The 25,031-nt window shown below is 36.0% G+C and overlaps 1 protein-coding gene across 8 annotated transcripts in view; it reads left to right on the top strand.

Moving 5' to 3' along the window:
• Nucleotides 1-25,031, top strand: part of PDLIM5 (PDZ and LIM domain 5) — a 224,209-nt gene that overhangs the window by 134,817 nt on the left and 64,361 nt on the right. For 3 of the 8 annotated variants that reach the window (XM_070392611.1, XM_070392583.1, XM_070392593.1), the window contains exons 6-8: nucleotides 7,339-7,356; nucleotides 7,623-7,795; nucleotides 8,415-8,451. In XM_070392611.1, coding sequence (XP_070248712.1) covers nucleotides 7,339-7,356; nucleotides 7,623-7,795; nucleotides 8,415-8,451 — 228 coding nt within the window. Of the gene's footprint in view, nucleotides 1-925; nucleotides 943-5,058; nucleotides 5,074-7,338; nucleotides 7,357-7,622; nucleotides 7,796-8,414; nucleotides 8,452-9,000; nucleotides 10,210-25,031 lie in introns of those variants that run through there. The other 5 variants (XM_070392620.1, XM_070392602.1, XM_070392643.1 and 2 more) reach the window with 4 other exon arrangements.

Below are 25,031 nucleotides of genomic sequence, written 5' to 3'. Positions count from 1 at the left end.
CACTTGTCAGTGATATGTCATTTTGAAGGGTAGGTGTTTTGTGATATTGATCAATGCATTTCTACATCAGGTGCCAAACTGTTTGTTTTTTAAATTACTGTCAGACATTTTACTAATTATGTGATTATTAAACTTTCCATATTTTTATAACATTACAAGAGATTTGCAACAAAACATTTTCAAAGTTGAGAATTGTTACTTCCTTTTTATTTAAAAGATAATATAGACCAATAATAAAAAATTTAAGAGTTTATAAGGATGTAAAGCTCAATTCATGTTATCTTTTCCCTCAAAGCAAGAGGTCTTAAGTCTTAAGTGATTTAAAAAAACTAGCTAATTTGCCAGTTTGATAGACGTCTCATCTAAATTTATATAGGATTAGTAAACATCAGGTACTAACAAGCGCTTATTAATTATGTACCACTACTGAGAAAGTTACTCATCTTATCTAATAATATGAAATCTATGATTATGTTGATAGTTTCAGGACATTTCTTAATAATATGATGTAAACATTCCTGTTTCTTATAAATAATAGTGAACAAGGCACTTGAAGAAATGTTTAATCTTTCTTTAACATATAAGAATTATTGGACTTGCTGCATTTTTTTTTTTTTTTTTTTTTTTTTTTACCACTCTCTGTACTCTACTTAGAGCAAAATGAGACTTATCTTCCAAACTGGAAGATAAGCTATTTTACATCAAGTAGTTTAAGTGATTTACCTTTTCCCCTTCCATATGCCCTTGCATTATAATGGCCGCTGCTTTCAAGGTAAGTCTTTCATGTATCCTTATTAATTTCAATTTCTTTGGACTGTAATTTTTTCCTAACAGTTCCTATGTGGTATTTTGAAGAACCTGGCCTTGGGAGATACAACATACAATGATATGGTAGTAATATTTTTAAATTCTTTTCTCTTTGCAGAAAACACAAGTGACAAAGTTAGTATCTACATTACTGGAGAGGAAATATGGTGATTTATATATGAGTAAACAGCATGAATGCCCAATTTTTGCAAAATTAAGTTAAATTTTGCAAAAGAGCTATACTTTCGAATAACCACATTTAGTCTTTTCAATGAGTATGGTTTGCATTGCTATGTGGTGGTGACTTGTTTATTAGTGTTTGACTTTTGTTTTAAAATATATGTGGGGTTTGCTGTGTAATGGCTTAAAAAATGCTTTGAGGAATGGAATGTATATCAGTCTAGATTGCTAGAGGACAAAGTAAAGGTAGGAGAGAAAGCAGAAAACATATAGCACTAGTATTGGCATATGTAATACTGAGTTGATTTCCAAATTCATATAACAAAACAAGTGTTTTCCAGGTAAAGTCTCTTAAGAACATTTTTGATTTTCAAACAATGATGCTGGGAGGTTTAAATCTCTATCTGTGCAGTTATGTGTCCCTGGATGATAGAAAGTCTATACACCCTTTAAATTAGTTAAGAGAGATAATTATCAACTTATTAAATGTCACAGGTAGTGGGCATAGACATTGGAAATCACTGTAGTATAACTTAAAAACCTTGCTATTGTTTGTTGGTATTGACAGTAAACTGGCTGTGATTACTAACTTTAAAATAGATTAAAATCATATTAGATTAGAATTTAAAATATTTTCTTGTTAAGTTATGACTATTCTGAGTTGTGCTGAAATTTATCATTACTCTAAGAGAGTAGAATTGGAAATATGGGATATCTTAGCCACACTCGAGAATTAACTATTGAATTATTAGAGCAACTATATTCCAGTGTAGCTTTGGTCTCGCTAACTGAATAGTTTTCACATTATATACACAAGAAGTAAAAATCCCCAAACCCTGGTTTATTTTTTGTCGATTTAAAGTTAAATTCTTATGCATAAAGACTTTGATTAGTTACTAGATTCCAATGGAACAATTTGACTTTAAAGGGGGGAAAATGAGACTTGGAAAAAGAAATTTAAGCATTTAGGTTAAATATGTATTTAAGATTCAGATTTAGATGAATTAATTTATTAGGTATTATTGTGCATTGTGCTAGGTGTTTCTAAATGCATGTGTGATTTAATTCTCATTTAAACTGAATGCTGAGAAGTTACTCAAGTTTCTCAAATCTGGCAGCTTGTAAGTGATAGAGCTAAGATTGGAGCCTACTTCTTTTGAAGTCAAATTTTGGTGTAACTTCCTCTATATCACCTGTTTGTGAACTGGGCTTATTTCTGTTACTTTGAATTCATATTTGTTTTAAATGATTATAGACTTGATGATAAATTGACTGAATTGAGGCTATATGAGTACATAATGTGCATAAACTACAGTTGGGTTTGATATCACTTTTTTTTAATAATGAGCATTTGAGGGATCTATCCTAAGAACACACTTGTATTTGTATAGTTTCAGAGTGCCTTCAAATAAATATGTTAACCATATGCCCTTACAACGAGACTGAGAGAGAGAGAAATTGCAATCCATTTCACTGTGAAAGAAAAAGGCTCCTCTATCTGTAGATTGCAGCTTGCCCAGGGCAAAGGGGAAGTGGGCAGCATAGCCGAGGTAAAAAGCCAGGTCATCTGACGGCCACATTGGCCCTGTGGTGCATGGTGGGCTGTTCTACTTGGGCAGCTTTTCTAAAGTGAATGGAAATACTTGGCATATTCAAGTTGGCATCTTTACGTTGAAAGCAATCAACCCTCCATTTGCTGCTCCTCACCACACAGAACATCCTCCCCAGCTTCATGTTGGCATACAACTGTTTCCCGAAACTTTATAATGTTTAGTTATATATCTAAAATTCTACGCTGTTGAGGGGAGGTTATTTTGAAAAACTATTTCCCTACTACCTAAAACAGTAAGGCAGAGGAGGGAAAGCTTTGCATTGGGGCTAGAGAAGAATAAATATTGATAAACTATTGAGATCAACTTACTCCTGCATCCCACTCCATTCGGTGAAACTCAACCTCTTTTGAATTTATAAAACTGACTTTGATGTTTGGAAATATAGCCACATTCACAGTCTTAGTATTAAAACTGGTAGGAAGTTATTCTCACTATGTTTACAATGAATTATTAGTTACTCTGACTAAAACTCTATTGTGGAACGATTGATTAAACAGTGTGTTGAAAAGCTAGAGTTTAGACTTTATCTTCTCTGTCCTTAATGGAATATATGAATATACAGTTGATCCTTGAACAACATGGGTGTGAACTGCACAGATCCACTTATGTGCAAAATATTTTCAATAAATTTATACAGTTGACTCTCCTTATGCTTGATCCACGGTTGGGAACCACAGATGCGGAAGGATGACTGCATGTATTGTTCCACACATTTTATATTAGGAACTTGAACACCTGTGGGTTTGGGTACCCAAAGGGATCCTGGAACCAATCCCTGGAGGATACCAGGGAACAACACAATTTTGGGGCACTCAAAACTTATACTCGTATTTTTGACTGCAGCAGAGGGGGCTGGGGAGATGGTCAGCACGCCTAACCCTCACATTGTTCAAGGGTTATATTTTTTAAATGATTCTGTTACTTAATAGGCTATGTGAGTGAATTATGTTTTGAGGTTTTCCCTCTTTAGATGTTATTAATCTAGGTCAGTGGTCAGCAAACCGTGGCTCGCGAGCCACATGCGTCTCTTTGGCCCCTTGAGTGTGGCTCTTCCACAAAATACCACGTGTGGTCGCCGCACGTACAGTGTAATTGAAACTTCGTGGCCCATGCGCAGAAGTCGGTTTTTGGCCTGGACGAGTCTATTTTGAAGAAGTGGCGTTAGAAGAAGGGGGGGGGGGGGCACAGTGGTGTCGGTGGTGTCGGTGGTTTGAGAAACAGGAGTCGCAGCGCAGGCGGGCCTCGGGATACGCAGCGCGGGGGGGGGGGGGGGGGGGGGCGGGGGGGGGGCGGGAAGTACATTGTTTTAAGGTACATTCGCTGAAGTTGACCCCTTCCAACTCTCCCATCCACACTCGTCTATCTGAAACAAGTATACAAGACGAGTGTGGATGGGAGAGTTGGAAGGGGTCGACCTCAGCGAACGTACCTCAATCAGATTGAGGACGTTTTTAGCAAAGGCCAGCTTAGGAGTACCCTAATTAAGTTAATAACAATGTACCTACCTATATAGTTTAAGTTTAAAAAATTTGGCTCTCAAAAGAAATTGCAATCGTCATACTGTTGATATATGGCTCCGTTGACTAATGAGTTTGCCGACTACTGATCTAGGTCCTTTACTATATAATATCAGACATGCTTTTCTGGGTAAATTAGGTTGTTGATAAAACAGAACTATGGAGTTCCTGAAATTCAGTTCTAAACTTACTGGGATTTGCTTGTGAGTGAGGGTAGTAGTAGTGATGGACACGGGAGAGTATGAAGATTGAATAATAGCCCATTATTTATGACCTTCTGCGCTTTCTGTATTTTTCATCATAATTGCCATATTAAAAAAGTTAAGAAAATGTTCAAATAGTGCATAATTCCTAATTCAGGATAATTTATGTGTGATTACACTTGCTATTACTATATACTACTTACATTATGTAAAAGTGATTTTTCTCCTAATCTCTTTGATTTAAAAAATGATTCTAAAACAATTTGTTTTCACATCTTACATCTAGTAATTGTTTTATTCTGTGCCCTTTGTTAGGAATATAATAGGAATTTGGATTTATACTGAAATGAAATTTATAAAAACCTAGAAATTTAAAAAAAAATAATGTATCTTTCTCTCTTGGTATTAGTAACTTGAGACTTGAATTAACAATGATATATAAAGTATTTTTCAGTGTTTTGGGAAACAAACAAAAACGCAGATAAGACTGTTGTCCCAATAATAACAGTGTAACAAAAAGTTAGTTTTTACTAACATTTGTTTGTGCTTAACATGATTATTTTGAAGCATGATGCTTGTGTAACATCTTTATGTAAATTCATTGTTTTGAATTTTGTTATTTCATTTTTCCCTTTTCTTCTTTTTCTGGCCTCATCTTTGTCGATTTTACATCATCCTGGGAACATCAATGTCTTCTCTATCACATTTGTGTGTGTGTGTGCATTATTTCTCTTTCAGTAACCCTGGCACCGTGTAAGTACCTAATCAGTGGTTCCTTTTGTCATTTTCATCATTGTCTCTCTGTGACTTTCCATCTTGCTTTCACCTTAACACCACCAGCACATTTTGATAATATCTTTTCATTGCAAGAATTTTCAAATATGTTAAGGAGCTCAGGAACATCTTTTTCATGCTAGAGAACTTCATATGAATCAGTGGGTATGTTTACAGCACCCACACTTCAGTTAACCCTTAGGGAGATAGATAAGTATTATACACCATGTGTATTGTTGTGAGAGTTGTAGTTCCAGCCTCTGCCATTTAGTCTTTTTAAAAAAGATTTGAATAAACTTGCTGATTTTTAATGTCTGTATTTTGAAATAGTTTGCTCTTGCTAGTTAAGTTTATATTCTATCCCAAATACTTAAAAAATTAAAATCATTGAGATTATTCTCTTTTTCAATCATAGTAATCAGAGTTCTAGAGTTTCAAAGTTTGAAAAAAACTAAATGAATGTTTAGAAACTTCATATCATTTTAACACAAGACCTTTTCTGTGGTGAATGTCAGAGTATCCAATTGAGTCACAGCTAAAAAGATATTCTTAAGTGGTGTTGTTTACTATTCTTGTCTTAATTTTACACTCTTGTTTTATATTTTTATAGAACAAACCTTTTATAGATTATACAATAATCTTATACCTGAAATTGGTGCCATTTAAGCATAAACTGCAATCACTAATTATAGAGAAATTTAAAGCTATAAGTTTAATACTAAAATAAAGTTATTCAGGTAATTGCATAAGATAAAGTATTGTCTGCTTAGGAATTTATATTTGCTAAAGACTGTGGTTATGAAGTAATCTATGCCTATTATTTTTTAAATTTTGTTTGTTTTAAAAAGGATTAGGTTTTGTTCAATATTAGTAAAAGGTGTTTTAGAGATTTCATTTCTGGTATCTTAAAAATTTACCATAAATTTTAGTAGGTATTACTAATTTTGTATATAAATACTTTTGATGCTATTCCTTGTCTATGCAGATGACCCATAGTTTTAGAGCATGCATAACAAACAATTATTTGGCTAATTTAAATAGTATGAGATCATTACTATTAGGTACTGTGGAAAACACTTTACATACATTATTTATTCCTCAAAACAACCCATTAAGATAGATATAGTCCCCATTTCTCAGATGGGAAAAATCTAGACTTGGGGAAATTAAATGACTTGCATTAAACACACACTGAGTGGAGGATGTAGTACCTGCACTTCTATCTTCCTGATTCTAAAGCCAGTATTAACATTACTTCTATCATGTTCTTCACTGGACAGAAACACTTCTAGTGTACTGAGACAGTTTTGATAAGGTTCCTTAGTGTAAAGTGGTAAAGTGTACTTTGTAAATTCCCCAATATTTATGCTTTTTTATAAGAAAAGTTAATGTTCTTAGCAAATTCTGTAGTTTACAGATCCCATTCACATATATTATTTCATGTAATCCTCAGAACAATGTGACTTTGTATGTGGTATTCTTGTTTATAAATGAAAACAATGAGTCCTAGTGAGATTGACTTGTCCAAAATCCCACCTCTGAAAAATCATAGAGTCAAGATTTACATGAGGTTCCTTTGATAAATATTTTGTTGGTTTATCATATACCATAGCTCTTTTTCACTATTCTGATTCTGCACACAGTCTTACTAGGGATGAGGGGTATCTATCTATACACAAGAATGAGAAAATAACACTTCTGTCCCTTTCCAAAATTGTGTTTGGAATTGTTGGTTTAGCCCAGCTGTGGGCAAACTACGGCCCGCGGGCCAGATCCGGCCCGTTTGAAATGAATAAAACTAAAAAAAAAAATAGACCGTACCCTTTTATGTAATGATGTTTACTTTGAATTTATATTAGTTCACACAAACACTCCATCCATGCTTTTGTTCCAGCCCTCCAGTCCAGTTTAAGAACCCATTGTGGCCCTCGAGTCTAAAAGTTTGCCCACCCCTGGTTTAGCCTGTACTAAACCATTCTTGTTTCGTAGGCCTATTGAAGATACGATCATTTAATTTTATGAAAGCTAATACATTTTAGCAGCATATTGGTGTTTATGTGAATGTAGTGCATATCTGTGTTTTTAGGCATTACATGAACAATATAAGTACATAATTTTAAATTGTTTTATTTTTACTTCTGTGGATATTTAAATTTCTCTTTGTTTCCTTCTTTTCTTAATCTTCTCTTTTCCTTTTCATGTTGGAACTCTCTCTTCTGCTGCCTTCTTCTGTCACTTACAAAGGAAAACCCCACCTAAACGGTAACCTCCCTGTTGAGTAGTTACTTATACTATTATTTTGTATTAGCATATACGTACCTTTTTTTCTATTTAAAAAACAATTCCATTTACTTTATTTTAGAAGGGTACTCTTTAAAAAAATTGAAGCTGTGTATGCTTGCAAAAGCAAAATATGTAAAAGGAACACTGAGGATTAAATGTATGCATTATAAATAATTTGGCAGAGAATATTTATCCTTAATATAATTATAAATTTTTCATTCATTTTTTTTCCTTCCTAATCCTAGCCCACCGAGAAAACACATTGTGGAGCGTAATACAGAGTTTTATCACATACCTACTCACAGTGATGCCAGCAAGAAGAGACTGATTGAGGATACTGAAGACTGGCACCCAAGGACGGGCACGACTCAGTCTCGCTCTTTCCGAATCCTGGCCCAGATCACTGGGACTGAACATAGTAAGTGAATACCTAGATGAATGTTCTTTGCTACAAAGAAGTAGCATTTAGACAGATAAACAGTTATTAGAAAACAGTAATTTTCCTGAGGCAGTTTGCTTTTAAATTATGCCATACATAATATGGCTATTGTAAATAAGAAATCAGCCCAGGAGAGTTTCATTGAAAAGTGTAGAAGCAGCAGTAATAGTAGTACTGATTGTAGTATATGACCAGTGACAAGATGATACAGAAATTTTTTTTTAGTGGCTCTGTGCACCTGGACCATTTGGTATTGATTAATGCATGTAATTGCTTAAATCAGCAATTTTCAACCCTTTTCATCTGATGACACACATAAACTAATTACTAAAATTCTGTGGCACACCAAAAAGTATGTTTTTTGCTGATCTGACAAAAATAATAGGTATAATTTTGATTCATTTACACCTGATGGCTATTTATTGTGTTGGCTATCGTCATTTTTTTATTTGACAATCTAGGTCAGTGACCCTGACTAAATAGTCAGGTATTTCATGTTTTAAAAATTCTTGTGGCACACCAGTTGAAGATCACTGGCTTAAGAGATTTTAAAGTTTAAAAGACAAGCTAATATTGCATATTGCTTATTATATTTCAGTGAAAGAAGCTGAAACTGATAATACAAAGAAGGCAAAGTAAGTTGTCCATTTTTTTTTGTAAATTGAATGAATGCTTTCCTTTCATGAATGGTCTCAGTTTGTCATTTGCATTTGCAAGTGTAATGGTATGGCATTTTGTTTTTGCAACCAGAAGCTAAGCATTTAACTGTGGTGCCTTTGTGGAACTTAAATGTACAACTTACAGATTTCATAATTAGTAGATATTATCTGGATTTTATGTTTAAAGTTTATTTAGTATTATAATAAGTAGGCGGAAGGGTGTGTTTGGAGTGTTTTTTTAACACTGTAGTCTGTGAATGAATTCATGTGATCTTGCAGTCACTTTATTTTGGGCATAAAAAAGGATGTTTCCAAGAGAGGGCTCTAATAGTTAATTTTTGTATTTAAAAAATGCTCTCTCCCCTTAAAATCTTTTGCTCTTAAATAACACAGCTTTGTGAAATTAAGCTTTAGAAGGCATGTTTTCTGCATGATGAACGAAGTGTAGAAACTTTTTCTTGCTCTTTCTTACGACTCTTCTATCACTTTTCTTTTTTTCTTTCTTCTTTTTTTCTATTTCCACAGGGAAAAGATACCCCTTCACGTGTTTAGCCCCAAATACACAAAATTACGTGACTGGCACCATGAAGTTTCAGCACGTGCTCTTAATGTACAGTGATTTATGAGCTTTGCCCCCTCAAGCAGCCAGCACATACCTTTTCATTCACTTTTTCTTTTCTCCAACTTCAGAACAAAATCTGTATTAAATTTGCCATAAGAAAACAATAGGACCTTTTCTATACTTTTCTAACCATTTCCTGCTGTTGTGAAAATAAGGAGGATGAACATGTATTGTGCTAGTCAGTAGCTCAGAGATGTTAAACCAACAGAGAGTCTATTAAAGGACTAGAGCTGTTTAGTGGATTTACCTGTTTTCCATTGTTATCAGAGTATTAACCTTGGAAAAAGAGTTATTTTCGTAAGTTGAATTGGATCAGTCATTTGAAGCAGAGGTGGGTGAGCAAATAATGTCCTTGTCTAATTTGGAAAATAGTTCCTTATGGTACTACCTTTCCTCAGATTACTTTTAAGTTAATTCTTACATAATGTTCAGCGTGGGTTGTGAGTTAAAACTAGAATTTATTAGAATAGATTTCATTATAGATTTGGGTATCTTTTAAAGCAGGTAGTTATAATATAGGATGGCTACATGAAGAGGAGGAAGCCCAGATTTGGCTCCCCAAAAAAGGAAAGAAGAGATTTCTGCCCCTGTTTGCAATGGGGAAAAATACACTGTTTGTTTGGTTTGGTTAATTAAAAAAAATCATATTTTCTACCAAAGGAAATGTTTCTAAGCTGGTGGATATAATTAGGATATAGACAACTTGTAGGCATTATCTAGTAAGTGATAGAAAATATAGCTTTGCTTTGTTTCTAAATCAGAGGAGTAAACATAAAATGAATTGAAATATGAATTCTTTCTGAGATATCTGAGAAACATTTTACTTAGTGATATAAACTCTTGTGTATTGCTGCCATTCCTAGTAAGCTCTGTTTTGCAGTACATTCAAGCTAAATATCTGACCAGAAATGCTTTCTGTCTTGTAATATAATGTATAATATTATTAGGTCTAAATGCAATACTAAATGCATTTTGAAGTTTGGAAAAGTATTGTAATAAAGTTGCTTTTAACTTAGCTTTGTACCTTGTTTTCTGTTTCCTTGAAGCTGATAACAATGCCAACCAAGATTTGTTATAATGTTACTTGGGTAAAATAAAGAATTATCATGACATTTCATTTGGGAAACCTTTTTAATTCTGTGAGGTTAATAAAAGGTGAGTGTGGAATATGATAAAGGCCTCTATTTAACCCCCTCCCCCCTCCCCGAATTGTTACATTATTTAGCATATCTTAAGTATCATAGACTATGGCACAACCTAGAATTACTCTTTATGTGAAAATGATTACTGAAGGATCTTGCCTGAATTCAAGGTTCTATTTTAATTTTTTCATTTACTTTAATGTTACTACTGACCAGGACAACTGCCTGATAATTTAGAGAAACTAACATTAATTTCAGTTAGTGATTGATTACTATCTAAAATTTGGCCTGCTCAATACATTTAAAAAATAATTCTAGGATTTATCTATGCTCATTTCCGCTCTACTTCATAAGATATTAAAATGTCTTTCTTTTACTGCTTCAGTTCTTCTTCATATACTTTGGTGATTTTATCATCCTGACATCAATCCCATTTATGACTGCGTGTCTGGCCTCTATAAGAAATTAGGTGTAGGTTTTCCTATACCTAATAATGCCTTATTGATCTCAAAAGATGACGTTTGACAAAAGATAGAATCAAATTCTCATGAAAATAAATTGTGTGGGTAGAATGAACATAGTATTTTTCAGTAAGAACCAAACTTCTAGAATAACTACAGAATTGAGAGAAAGAACTATTAGGAGAGTTTTTAGGTAAATAAAAGAAAGTTCCCTAATCAAGAGAAGAGAATTGTGTATAGAACTTTATAACTTGAATAGGTGCAGATGAAAATAAGAATGTAATACCTTGTCTAGCTAAAAACTAAGTATTTTTAATGTCGCACTGAAAGTATAAACTTAGATAAATGGAATGGTCTGTATTGGAGTGTTAGGATAAATGTTTAGCCAAGATCACAAAGGACATTCCACTTGACCCTGTCAGAGGTTGAATTCTGAAACTCAGTTAATCTTCTGGGACATCTTATATTCCTAGCTTAGAAACTAGCCAACAATTATAAAAGCTTCTTGCAAAAATATTATTGTAAGACTAGTGGACTAATTTATAGCTTGTTTTTGTTTGTCTCTCTTGTACAGACTTTCTTTATCATAGGCTTGTTTTTTAATGTAAAATTGTGAAGTTACCCTTAAGAATTTTCAACATATTTTTCTTAAAAATTTTTAACAGTCAGAAGATGGAATGTCTCCCATACAGTAGTTTTATTACCTCAAAAAATACGTTATTTGTGGAAACAGAAACATATTCATTTTGTGCAACATTATGTCCTTTAAGAAGATTCAGATTAAAAATAACTAAGCTTGTTTAAGATAATACTGCTATTAAAATAGTAGCAGTTCCTTTTTTATTCAAATTTATTCAGAAATATAGTATGAATTGATTTCCTCCAGACAAATAATTTTGCAGTTGTTGTGTTTTTAATGTGTATTTAAAATTCTGTAAATCATAAACATTCATTTATGAGGTGTCTGCATTCATTTTTCCACATGAGTAATTATTAAATATTTAAATACCAAGCACTGATATGTGCCTGGGATTCAGTAGTGAATAATAGATAAATATATGAACAAGATAATACGAGATAATTGTGCTACCAAGATAACAAAATAAGTTAACATAAGAGAAATTTGGTTTAGGCAGGGAGGGAGTACTTAGATTCAATGGGCCTCTGAGGAGATCACCTTAGTGCCATCACCTGAGCAGGAAAAGGGGTCAGTCATGTGATGTCTTGGGGGACAATGTATAAAACAGAAAGAACAGTGTGCCCAAAATGCGGCATATGAAAACATGATATTTATGCACATAAGAAAAGAATTTGTATTCTCATTCCTAACCATGGCATTTTATTTTATTTACTTATTTTTAAATTGGAAATTGTCTTATTATCATATCCAGGCACTTTCAAGTAAAATTAGAAAATGAAGAATCAAGGAGATCAACCAATTTGCTAAATAAACTACATACACTCACCTTGGTAGTGTCAGCCTTGAACATAGTAATCATTTTAATGCTTTTCCCATTGAGATCCATTGAAGACCTAGAAAAAGCAGGCATTTAATTCAGTATATGTTGGTAACATGTATGTAGGGAACAGAAGTGTACATAAAACCATTCGAAAACAAAACATTCATGTATAGAAATTTGATGTATAATGCTATATTCATAATTAAATGATGAACTTGACAATTAGTACTCTCTTTTTTTACTTTATGCTCACCTGAGGATATTTTTCCATTGATTTTTAGAGAGTGGAAGAGAGAGAGAAAGACAGAGGAAATATCGATGTGAGAGAAACCCATCGATTGGTTGCCTCCTGCATAAGCCCCGACCAGGGCCTGGGCTGGGGAGGAGCCAGCAACTGAGGTATGTGCCCTTGACTGGAATCAAACCTGGGACCCTTGGGTCAGCAGGCCGACACTCTATCCACCAAGCCAAACCGGTTAGGACATACAATTAATACTTTTTATAAACTTTCCTACAATTGTTTGGACTCATACCTTTTGTTTGTGCCATTAAAGAATATTCCTTAAACCAAATAAATACTTCCTTGCTCATCCTTTCCAAAATAGTCACATTTTATTTTATATTTCTGGTTAGAATAATGGAAAAAAACAACAACCCCAAAAACAGGGAGTGATAAGTTCAGGGTTTTAGACTCAAGATTTGTAACTGACTGACTCCTTTCTGCCCCTGAGTTTCCACTTTAAAATATAAGGTTAGAATCAGTGGTGGACACTGTGATGCAGATACTGCTTCAGTTGAGGATTTGACACCACTCCTGCTGGGTGAGTAGGGGGCATGATAGTCTTCCAGTGTCAGCACCTTCACATAGCACCTCCTGCAATACTGGAGCCTTCATGGAGCTGTCCAACAGCAGTGACCTGATTGGAGAGAGAAGGAGGTTAAAAGCCTGGTCATTTCCATCCAGGTAGGGACAAATTAGAACGGTCATTCTATCAGTGGTTCTCAACCTTCCTAATGCTACGACCCTTTAATACAGTTCCTCATGTTGTGGTGACCCCCAATTTCATTGTTACAAATTGAACATAATTAAAGCATAGTGATTAATCACAAAAACAATATGTAATTATATATGTGTTTTCCGATGGTCTTAGGCGACCCCTGTGAAAGGGTCGTTCGACCCCCAAAGGGGTCGCGACCCACAGGTTGAGAACCGCCGTATCCAACGTTTTCTCTTTTCCATTCCCTACGGGCATTTAATAAGCACCCTCCATGCTGAACTCTGTCCTGATTTTGCTTTCTGGAGAACCTGATCTGCAACAGAATCATAACCTTTTAGATCCCCATTGGGACCTGGGTTGGGTGGGTTCTCTTTAGTGTGGTTCTTGTCTTCATCTTCTCATCATTCACTCTGTCTTGGTTACCTGTCCCTTCTCCTTAAATCTTCAACTCAGATCGCAAACACCATTTAGGGAAATAAGTGAAAGAGATGATACCAGGTAAGTCAGCCTGAAAGTTATATGAAGTCAAAAGGAAAACATATTTGTTGATTGCATCAGAAGTATCCTGGAGTAATGAGTATGTAAAGGTATTTAGAAATCAAATAAAGTAGGGCTATATGAATGAGTCAGTGAAATGGGAAGCTTTAAAATAGAACATTAGGATTTACTCTGAGTAAATGTAATGATCACTTGGATCTGGAAGGCAGCACTTAATAAATTATTATGATTTTGTATGTTATAATTTTCCATATGCAGCATTTTAGAATCAAGTGCATTAGTCATTTACTTGTCACTTAATACATTTTATTTGAGCATCTCTGCTGTTTTCTTCACATCCTTTAAAGTTTATCTCTAGTTCTCTGGGAAGAGATGCTGATGCTGAGTAGCCGTTGAGAACGTATAGATAACACAGATATGACGAGGCCAGGAGAGTGCTCCTGAGGGACTAGGGATGCTAAATATCATGCTCTGAATCAAATGCCAGTGGTGTGCCACTGAGAACGGCACTGAGTGTGAGTGCTCCCTCTTCCAAAGGTTTCCTTGTTCCTTCCTAAAATGCCAACCACACACTGTCACCCACAGTGCACCACTCTCAACAGTAGAAATCTTTTCACTTCTGAAGTTACATACTATATTATTTTCACCCTTTTTTGGCACCTCCTTTTCTAATTTGTATTATGGATATTTGTCTAATAGTATAAACTCAGAAGAAAAGGCATTCTAATATGCATGGTATTTCTTCCTGGATGCAACTATAGTTATGCAAGTAAAGCTCTGTACATTGAATATATAATTCCATGTATATAAATGGAAATATATTAGAAATGTATATATAAATACTAGAGGCCCGGTGCATGAAATTCGTGCACTTGGGGGGGGGGGTGTCCCTGAGCCACGCCTGTGCCTTCTCGCAGTCCGGGACCCCTCAGGGGATGTCCAACCGATGGCTTAGGCTGTGGGGAGCCTAAGCCGTCAGTCAAACATCCTTAGCCCTGCCGCGGAGGTGGGAGAGGCTTCTGCCACCGCTGCTGTGCTCACCAGCCATGATCCCGGCTTCTGGCTGAGCGACACTCCCCCTGTGGGAGCACACTGACCACGAGGGGGCAGCTCCTGCATTGAATGTCTGCCCCCTGGAGGTCAGTGAGCATCAGAGCAACAGGTCATTCTGCTGTTCGGTCAATTTGCATATTAGCCTTTTATTATATAGGATAATATACAAATATATAAAAATATAGATTCAATTTGAAAGTGGGTGTTAGGATTGTAAGATTCATCTCTGGTGAACTACTTAAATTAGAAATGTACTGTAAAGCTCAGGCTGCCATAACAAGACACCACAGATTTGGTGGCTTACACAACAGAAATTCATTTTCTCACAGTTCTAGAAGGTAGAAGTCCAAGATTAAGATGTTAGCAGAGGTGCTGTGTGAGGCCTGTCTGGCTTGCAGATGGCCACCTTCCCCTGCCGTGTCCTCACGTGGCCTTTCCTCTGTGCACACAGAAGAGCTCTGGTGTCTCTGCCTTTTTTTACAAGGACAGCAGCCTTACTGGATTAGAGGCCTACTGCTATGACCTCAGTTACCTTTAATTACCTCCTTTGAGGCCCTCTCTCAACATACTGTCACATTGGGGTTAGTCTTTCAGCATATGAATTGGGAGGTGGGGTATTGCACACAATTCAGTTCATAACTCCAGCTGCCTTTCTATACTAATACTTTGTTTGGTGGATTAGCATGTAAAACAAGTTTTCCTTAAGTAGAATCACTGACTTGGACTTAGTTGGAAGCATTGTTCCTCTGCTCTGGTGCCTCTTTTCTTACTTTGGGGGCAGGTATTTGTCTCCCTAACTAGAGTATATAAGCTCTTTGAACACAAGGATTTTAGTTATCCCACCATATTGGGCACTAGCTAGCACTAAAAAAATGGTTCACTGGTGCATAATCGCATATTTCTCCAATCCCTTAATTGTTGAATTTTAAGGAACTTGTTTACAGCACAGTATACACAACTTTTAGTTGAATATAAATTCCGTATAAGGTCAAATTTTCATTAAAATGCCAACACATTAATATCTACACTGAAAATAAAGTGGAATAATACCTACATTGTTTAAAAGGAGAATTGTTGTGCTTTGTGCAACCTAATTGCCAAAAGTTGACACATTTCCCCTGATGGTATCTGTTTGTTAAATAGTCATGGAAAACTTTTTAAAAAATTAAATGAAATTTTGTTTTTGGATTCATCTTTCTTTGTGTTTTTGTCTCTTTCAACATGAATAGCCCAGTGACTCCTGAGAGGAGACAATACATGACTCATTTTAGAAACAAGTATATGAGAAGCTTAGTGCTCTGATTGGATAAACCAATACAAATAATTTTATCATTTCAAGGAAATGTTTGAAGTTGAGTCTATTTTACAACAGCCATATTATTAGTAACCTACTAATAATGAAAGCTAATTAATGATATATGGCTTACCAGCATAGAGAATTATGGGAAGCCTTAAAAAAATCATTAAAAGATAATTCTTTTAAAAACATACACTTTGGCCCTGTTCAGTCTCCAGTCAGGGTGTGTAAAGGAGGCAACTGATTGATATTTCTCTCTCATATTGATGTTTCTCTTTCCCCCTCTGTCTTTAAAAAAATCAATAAAATAAAAAAACATATTCTCAGGTGAGGGTTAAAAAAACATATGTTTGTAAAATACATTATGCCCTAGCCAGATTGGCTCAGTGGGTAGAGCATCAGCCTGGAGACTGAAGGGTCCCAGGTTTGATTCCGGTCAAGGGCACATGCCCGGGTTGTAGGCTTGATCCCGAATAGGGGGTGTGTAGGAGGCAGACAATTAATGATTCTCTCTCATCATTGATGTTTCTATCTCTCCCTCTTCCTTCCTCTCTGAAATCAATAAAAATATCCTATATAATAAAAGCCTAATATGCAAATGGACCAAATGGTGGAATGACCAGTTGCTATAACACGCACTGACCACCAGGGGGCAGACACTCAACACAGGAGCTGCCCCCAGCCCTCAGGTCCCAGGCCAGCCAAGATGGGTGCCAGTGGTGGCGGGGCGATCAGGGGGGCAGGGCCAGCGAATGGGCAGCGCCAGGCTGGCCAAGGCGGGTACCAGTGGGGGCCCCCCAATTGCCCTGCTGGTCACCCCACAGATCGGCCCTGATTGCCAGCCAAGCTTAGGGACCCTACCTGTGCACAAATTTTGTGCACCAGGCCTCTAGTATTTAAAATAAAATAAAATACATCATTGTCAAGCATCATACAATTTATTTTAAATTAAATGGTGATTTTTTTTTTATCTCACCCTTTTAAGAGTTTTTACTACACAGGAAAATATTTATCTAATAAGCAGATTAGATTAAATTTTTTCATGCTTAGATAGGTCTATATAAATAAGTATATGGTAGTATTTTTATTTAGCAGAAATGTATATTAATTATCATGATGAAAACATACTTTTTATGTCTTTTAAATCTTGTTTAAGAAATGATAGGTTCTACATATATTGTGAAAGAAAAAATGATAGTTTCTGATTTTTTATATGATATGGATTTGCAATTTTCAAAGATTTAAAATACTCATCAAGGGAGAAGTGACTGCCTATCCTTTCAGTAGAAAAATGATTCTAATCCAGTCACCAGTTACATTACACAAAACTGAAACAGTTATTGGGGGAAAATATCCTCTTACAGGCTGTCCCATAGCACTAAATAATGCCCGCATGATTTCTAACTGAAGGCTATCAGAACAGATCTTAAGTGACTTCTTGAACAGAAACTACATAAATATTTCTAAACATACTCTTTTTACAGTAAGTTTTAAAAAATTTGTGGCTGTTCACAAATATCATACAACCCACATAAAATAAGTGAATGAAGACACAGTTTGTGGACCTGTGCCATGCCTTTGTTATTGCTGTGTTTTACAAATGTATTGCGCTCTTGTTGCATACCCTTATTAAAACTCATACCATTTGAGTAAGTTACCTAAAATTACTATCCTTTATAAGCTATGCAAAGAAATCACAAATCATTCCCTAGTCTCATATTCTTACATATTTTCATGAGGTAAGAATTTAACAATTGAATTTGTCCCAAAACAAAGAACACCAATCCTTCCACAGAATAGTCTAATTTTATTTTATTTATTTTTGTTAATCCTCACCTGAGGATATTTTCCCGTTGATTTTTAGACAGTGTGGAAGGGAGGGGGAGAGACAGAGAGAAACATTAATGTAAGAGAGAGACATGGTTGCCTTTCCCACGTGCTCCGACCAGAGCCGGGAATCAAGTCTGCAACCGAGGTATGTGCCTTTGACTGGAATCGAACTCGGAACCCTTTAGTCCATGGGCCGATGTTCTATCCACTGAGCAAAACTGTCCAGGGTGCATAGTCTAATTTTTAAAAATAAAACAATATCAGCCAAATAGAATCTCTTAGCTGATATTATATAGCACATTCCTGCATAGTATGTTCACAAACCTGGAAAAAAGACCACAAGCCAAAATAAAAATGGGTATATAACCAAGTAATAATTTTGTCTATTGTAAAATATGGAATATTTGTAATTTACCTCCTTTCATTTTTTTCTGGTGGATTATACTATGCAAAAGCTGGTTTTGTGACTATAATGAAGAGGCCGCCATCTATTGAACATAAATAATTACTACACTTTACTTTCTTATGAGAGTAGTACTTTAAAATTATTGAAGCAAGAAACACAGTTCCTTCTTACCATATATATTTTCACACAGCAGTTGTTTAATTCTCTGCTTAATTATGTAAATACTCATGTACGTTTCTCAAATTAAACTGGGAATACTATTACATAAAGATTTTTTCACAAAGATCTGTGTTTGTAATATGCAAAAATTGACTTTCATAGTCCAGAATATGCACTAAGTTTCCTAGAAGTTTTTCTTATCAGATCAGTAACACTTCTTTCATAATGCTGTTTAGATAAATTCTGTCCACTTTACCTCTAGAGAGATAAATAACACAACAAAATTATTTTATTGAAAAAAAACAGAAAATAAAAGGAACTCGCCTTCTTGACTAGAACTCAATATTGAAGACACTTCCTGCAGTTTACTTTTTTAAATTCAAAAGAAAATCACAACTTAAAATGAATTAGGAACACTGATATTAGGCAATTTTTACTGTGATGGAAGGCTTAATTTTCTACTTTTTGCCACTATTCAATTTTACTACTTCAACCACATTGAAAGTTTCAGAAACCCAAGTTTTTCTACCTTTATTTTTGTGAAAATGTGTTCTAATAATGCTGATTTTTATTAAAAAATCGAAATTATATTACATAATATAGTATAAAACCTATGACAGGTATGTATATTTTAGCGTCTTCATTTTTCTTAGTCAAATTAAAGAACTACTTCAAATTACATTAATCTTAAAAGCATTCTCAACTGTCCATGTCTCCCCTTTTGTATTTCTCTATTTTTATATCTATTAACAACTATATGCTGGGTGCATCTTCTATGTCCAACTTTATTGATGGGTGTTCATTTCCCAGATGCACCTAATTAATTACTCCTGAAATGTCTGTATTTATTTCTTTAACCAGAAGACTGTGTTAAAGCTAGGATGATACTTCAGCAATTTTTGAGTTAGTGGCACACATTTATCTTGTCTTGACATACTTTAATTTTTTATCCCAATATCCTAAGTAGTTCATAAGAAAAAAAGTGTTTGAGAATATTTCTGAAAGATTTTAATGGCTTCAAGTAGTTGTATATCACTGCTTAGATAATGGATGAATTTGAGGGTTTTAAAAATATATATATATTTTATTGATTTTTTTACAGAGAGGAAGAGAGAGGGATAGAGAGTTAGAAACATCAATCAGCTGCCTTCTGCACACCCCCTACTACGGATGTGCCCGCGACCAGGGTATATATATGCCCTTGACCGGAATCGAACCTAGGACTCTTCAGTCTGCAGGCTGAGGCTCTATCCACTGAGTCAAACCGGTTAGGGCTGAATTTGAGGTTTTAATACAAAGAAGCAACACGTTTAGACTCAAACTGAGCATTTGCCTAGAGCACTGTAGTCAAACATCTCATTAAAAATCAGCAAATCTTTTAGCAGGGATATTGAAGCAATACCCATGAATGTTAGAACATGTACATCCACACGTGCAAAAAAACAAAACACATTTAAGTGTGAAAAATAAAACAACCAGATAACATTAATTTAAGAGATAAAAAGTAATACACTAAAGTGATGTCCAGGGTTGTTATGAGATTAATAAATGTTCATTGTTGAAAGCTATAACTAAGCAAATAAAAATCACCCAAAACTGAAAAGACTTTGCTTTATTTACATTCTGGAGGGAATTGAAGCCCCAGATAGAAAGTTTTTTGAAATTAACTCTCCATAGTCTGTTTTTCTCAATGATTTAGAGAACTTACAAGTGAGATTTGCTAAGTAACATTATGTGCATTTAAAAAAAAAAAAAGAAAAAGAGCGAGAGAGAGAGAGAGAGAGAGAGAGAGAGAGAGAGAGAGAAACAATCCCGGAGAATGGGAAAGAAAATAGAAGACTGGGAACAGGTCAATATAATACTGGTTTTCAAAGAAAGAAAAAGTTTAACTTTAAACTATAAACTAATTTGAATTTGAGGTCACCTGGAAAAAAGTTTATAGGGCATTCTTAGAAGCAGGGGTAGGGAGCACTAAGAACAGACGGCAGAATGACCAAGACCTAGAATTAAGTTCTCAGAAACAAATCACATCCAACTTTATTAACACATTTTGGATAGATTGGGGGAAGTGCTAATTTTAGCAAGTTACCAAAGAAAGACTCTTAAGTCTAATTGAATTTAAAAATGAAATGAGGCTAATGACGGCAGGTGTAGATTCATATCAGGTTGAGGAAATGTAACCAAAGGATATTGTTTAAAGGTTCAGTCAGTGACTTGGATGAGGAGCCCTGCCGCTTTCTGCCTACGTTTGTGGGTATCCTGAAGCAGGAAGGAATAGAATACATATTCCATTACCAGTATATTGGAAGCCTGGGACAGTGGACCAGATCTAGTTTTTAAAAATAGAGAAAGTGAAAGAAAGAAAAAGAAAAGTTTGATATGGTTATGTGTAGTTTGTATCAAATCATTCTAACTTCTTTGGGACATAAGGGGAGGGGGAGATAAAGTTTGCAAAAACAAATTTTTTTTTTAAATTATGGATTTTAGAAGAAAATAAACCCAGTATGAGTTAGTTGTATAATATGGCTCCTAAAATTATAAGGCAAGCCATAGTTCTATTCCACACTAGCTCTAGGAAAATCTCATCTGGCACATATTATGTCTAATCCTTGGCATTAATCTCTGACAATTACATAAATAATCCTAATAAATCCAACTGAAAAACCATGTAATAATTAAGCTATTTCTGGTCAGAGAAGTTATATGAGTAATTGATTTTAGCTGTTAATATTAATATGGGCTAGTTCAGGGGTGGGCAAACTTTTTGACTCGAGGGCCACAATGAGTTCTTAAACTGGACCGGAGGGCCGGAACAAAAGCATGGATGGAGTGTTTGTGTGAACTAATATAAATTCAAAGTAAACATCATTACATAAAAGGGTACGATCTTTCCTTTTTTTTTTTAGTTTTATTCATTTCAAACGGGCCGGATCCAGCCCGCGGGCCATAGTTTGCCCACGGCTGGGCTAGTTCCTGGACCTAAATTCATAGCCATGTCTTCTTCTTCCCCAAACATTCTCCTTTTGTCTCAGGCCTCATAGATTAGCAGTGGTCTCTGTTCATGTTTATTACATATTGACATATTATACATAGAAAATAAATAAATCCAATAATTGCCTTGTAGGTTGTTTTAAGGGATTCAGATTCTTGTCCCAATTAAATAGGAAGCCAAATATAGGATTTTAATCATGGGAATAACATCTGGTGTATGTTTTTAAAAGATCTCTCTGAATACTATGGAAAATTGATGTAAGAAAGAAATAATGAAAGCAGGAGAGTAGTTCTATGTATTCCCTTAGTTCAGGCAAGAAAGGATAGTGGGTTAGGCCGTGGAGGTACTAATGGGGATGTAGAAAACTGGATGGGTTTGTATTTTGCAGGAGTGTGGAAATACCGGGGGTTGTGAGGTTGATAATGGAATATTGCTGAGTCGGCGAATTTGGTAAGACTTAATCCAGTCCATAAAATTGGTAAAAGTCAATTCATTATAGTAAAAAAACTAATAGAGTCAAGAGGCAGAGGAATTAGAAATAAAAAGAAGGTTCTTAAAATCCAGTTCTTAGACATGTTAAACTTGCTGATAAGAAAGTAAAGGTTATGGAGGAGAGACCAAGATGGCGGCGTAGGTAAACACCGGAGACCGCTGCCGCAAACAACCATTTCAAAAATACAACTAAAAGACTGAACGGACATCACCCAGAACCACAGGAAGGCTGGCTGAAGAGAGACTCTACAACTAGAAGGAAAGAGAACAGCAAATCGAGGCTCAGAGGCGGCGCAGTGTGGAAAATACAAAGGTACCGAGGTGCGCGCGCAAAGCGGGCTGGTGGCTGAGGGCACGGTTGTCGTTTTCGGTCGGGAGTGAGTCTCAGACTCTGGGCTCCAGATCCGGGCGAGTCTCTAGGGACCCAGACTCAAACGGGAGAAGCGGGATTATCCGGCATCAGTTGGGACCTGAGGGCAGCTTTCTCTCCGAGGTTTGCAGCGGCTGCCGGGGTTCTGAGAAGCAGAGCCTCTGGGAACGGGACTGAGCGTGGCCATAACTGCTCCCTCCGCCCGCCCTGTTGATCCCGCCCCGCCCAAAACCTGCGCACAGCCATTTGCCGATCGCCTCAGGCAAAGGCTGGATTAGCACCTCCCCAGAAGGCAGACGTTTTCCACACAGCCGATTTCCACAGCCAGCCGGCCTGGTGGTCAAACCCCTCTAGTGTTAACTACAACAATTAAGGCTTGGCTAGAACAAGACTGCGCACAGAGACCACAAGGGGGTGCACCAAGAAAGCATAAATGATGCGGAGACAAAAAAACATGACAGAAATGGAGGATATGGAGCTAAGAATCGCAATTTTGAGGGCTTGCCATAAATTTGTGCAGAGCCTCACGAAAACTAATGAGACCCTCGATGCTACGATAAAGAAATTAGAAAGTAAGCATACACGGACTGAAATAAAGAATATTATACCCAATAGCAGACCAGAGGAGTACAATAATCAAACCAAAGATTCGACAAAAAACACCCAATTGGAAAAGCAAAATGAAAAAAGAATCCGAAAGTGTGAAGATAGTGTAAGGAGCCTCTGGGACAGCTTTAAGCGGTCTAATATCAGAGTCATTGGAGTGCCAGAAGATGAGAGACAGCAAGATATTGAAAACCTATTTCAAGAAATAATGGCAGAAAACTTCCCCCACCTGGTGAAAGAAATGGACTTACAGGTCCAAGAAGCGCAGAGAACCCCAAACAAAAGGAATCCAAAGAGGACCACACCAAGACACATCATCATTAAAATGCCAAGAGCAAAAGACAAAGAGAAAATCTTAAAAGCAGCAAGAGAAAGAGGCTCAATTACCTACAAGGGAATACCCATACGACTGTCAGCTGATTTCTCAACAGAAACTTTGCAGGCCAGAAGGGAATGGCAAGAAATATTCAAAGTGCTGAATACCAAGAACCTACAACCAAGATTACTTTATCCAGCAAAGCTATCATTCAGAATTGAAGGTCAGATAAAGAGCTTCACAGATAAGGAAAAGCTAAAGGAGTTCATCACCGCCAAACCAGTATTATATGAAATGCTGAAAGGTATCCTTTAAGAAGAGGAAGAAGAAGAAAAGGTAAAGATACAAATTATGAACAACAAACATGCATCTATCAACAAATGAATCTAAGAATCAAGTGAATAAATAACCTGATGTACAGAATGAACTGGTGATTATAATAGAATCAGGGACATAGAAAGGGAATAGACTGACTATTCTTGGGGGAAAAAGGGGTGTGGGAGATGCGGGAAGTGACTGGACAAAAATCATGCACCTATGGATGAACACAGTGGGTGGGGAGTGAGGGTGGAGGGTGGGGTGGGAGCTGGAAGGAGGGGAGTTATGGGGGGAAAAAAGAGGAACAAATGTAATAATCTGAACAATAAAGATTTAATTTAAAAAAAAAAAGAAAAAAAAAAAAAAAGAAAGTAAAGGTTATGAATTCGGGAGTTCGTGGCCAAGGAATTGCAGAATTAAGATAACCTAGGAATTATGGTTGAGGTGAAGTCAAAAAATTTAATAGTCGGGCTATTCAGTGATTCAACGTGATAACATCAAAGTCATCAAGATAGATGATTGGAATTGAGTAAAGAGAAAGGCAGTGAGCCGGGGGCTGAAGCAAATAGGTGAGGTAGAGGCAAGAAAATGCACATGTAGCTAGTGTGTGGGATAGTCTGATGACAGAAGCCTCAATGGACTTGGGATTTTAAAGAGTCAAAGATGACTCATAACGTTAGAAACAATAATGAAGAGAAGCTTGTATCACCTCCAGGTTTATAAATGTGTGTGATGTGGGAGAAAAGGAATCTTTGAAGGAACGGCAAGGAAGATGCAGAATGATAGAGGGTTTTTGAGGGCTAAGAGGAATGGGAAATTGATCAGATTAGGAGATGCACAAAACTGTGAAGAAATTAGAGTCCAGGAATGATGGGTCACTCAAGGGGATTGCATTTCTGGTTGTGATGGGTAAGCAGGAATGAAACTATGATGGGCTCATGGTCTGTTCGAAGAAAGCGGGCATTAGGCTGTAAGCTCCACGAGGGCAGGGAGTTAAAGTGGGCATAGAGTATGTGAGAATGCCTGGTATGAAGGGGCAGTTCAACTAATATTGTTGAATGAATCAGTGAATGCAGGGTGTGACTGAACGGCAGAACTCAGGATACATGACCCAAAATATTCAGTTAAAGAGTATGTATGTAGCCCTTGGCTTTTCTTCTTTAACATTGGCAGGACACTCTTGCTATTGCATGAGGTTCTATGGTGGCTTTAAGACACTTGGACTCACAGTGGCATTCAGACAGATTCATTTATATTTTCAAATAGGTAACAGATTGACTCAATATTGTTTATTGAATAATACATCCTTTTATTCTGAATCTGAAAATCTACTTATATCATACATAAATTCTTTGGATAACATTAGGCTTATGGTAATACTATAAAATGGTAGATTTTTGCCCATAGAAGAAGCTCTTCCTAATTGCTAGAAATTGCTGAAATCACTTACAGGAATGATCCAGGGAAAAAATTGGTGATGCAAAGTGAAGGCCACTAGGGTTAGTGGGAAGTACCCTGCAAAGTTACTGAGGGTGT

Source organism: Myotis yumanensis, unplaced genomic scaffold, assembly GCF_028538775.1.
Source record: "Myotis yumanensis isolate MYYU_CA2020_CCGP unplaced genomic scaffold, mMyoYum1.0.hap1 SCAF_1, whole genome shotgun sequence".
Lineage (NCBI taxonomy): Eukaryota > Metazoa > Chordata > Mammalia > Chiroptera > Vespertilionidae > Myotis > Myotis yumanensis.
Note: the sequence above shows the minus strand (reverse complement) of the source record. Positions and strands in the feature narration are given on the sequence as shown.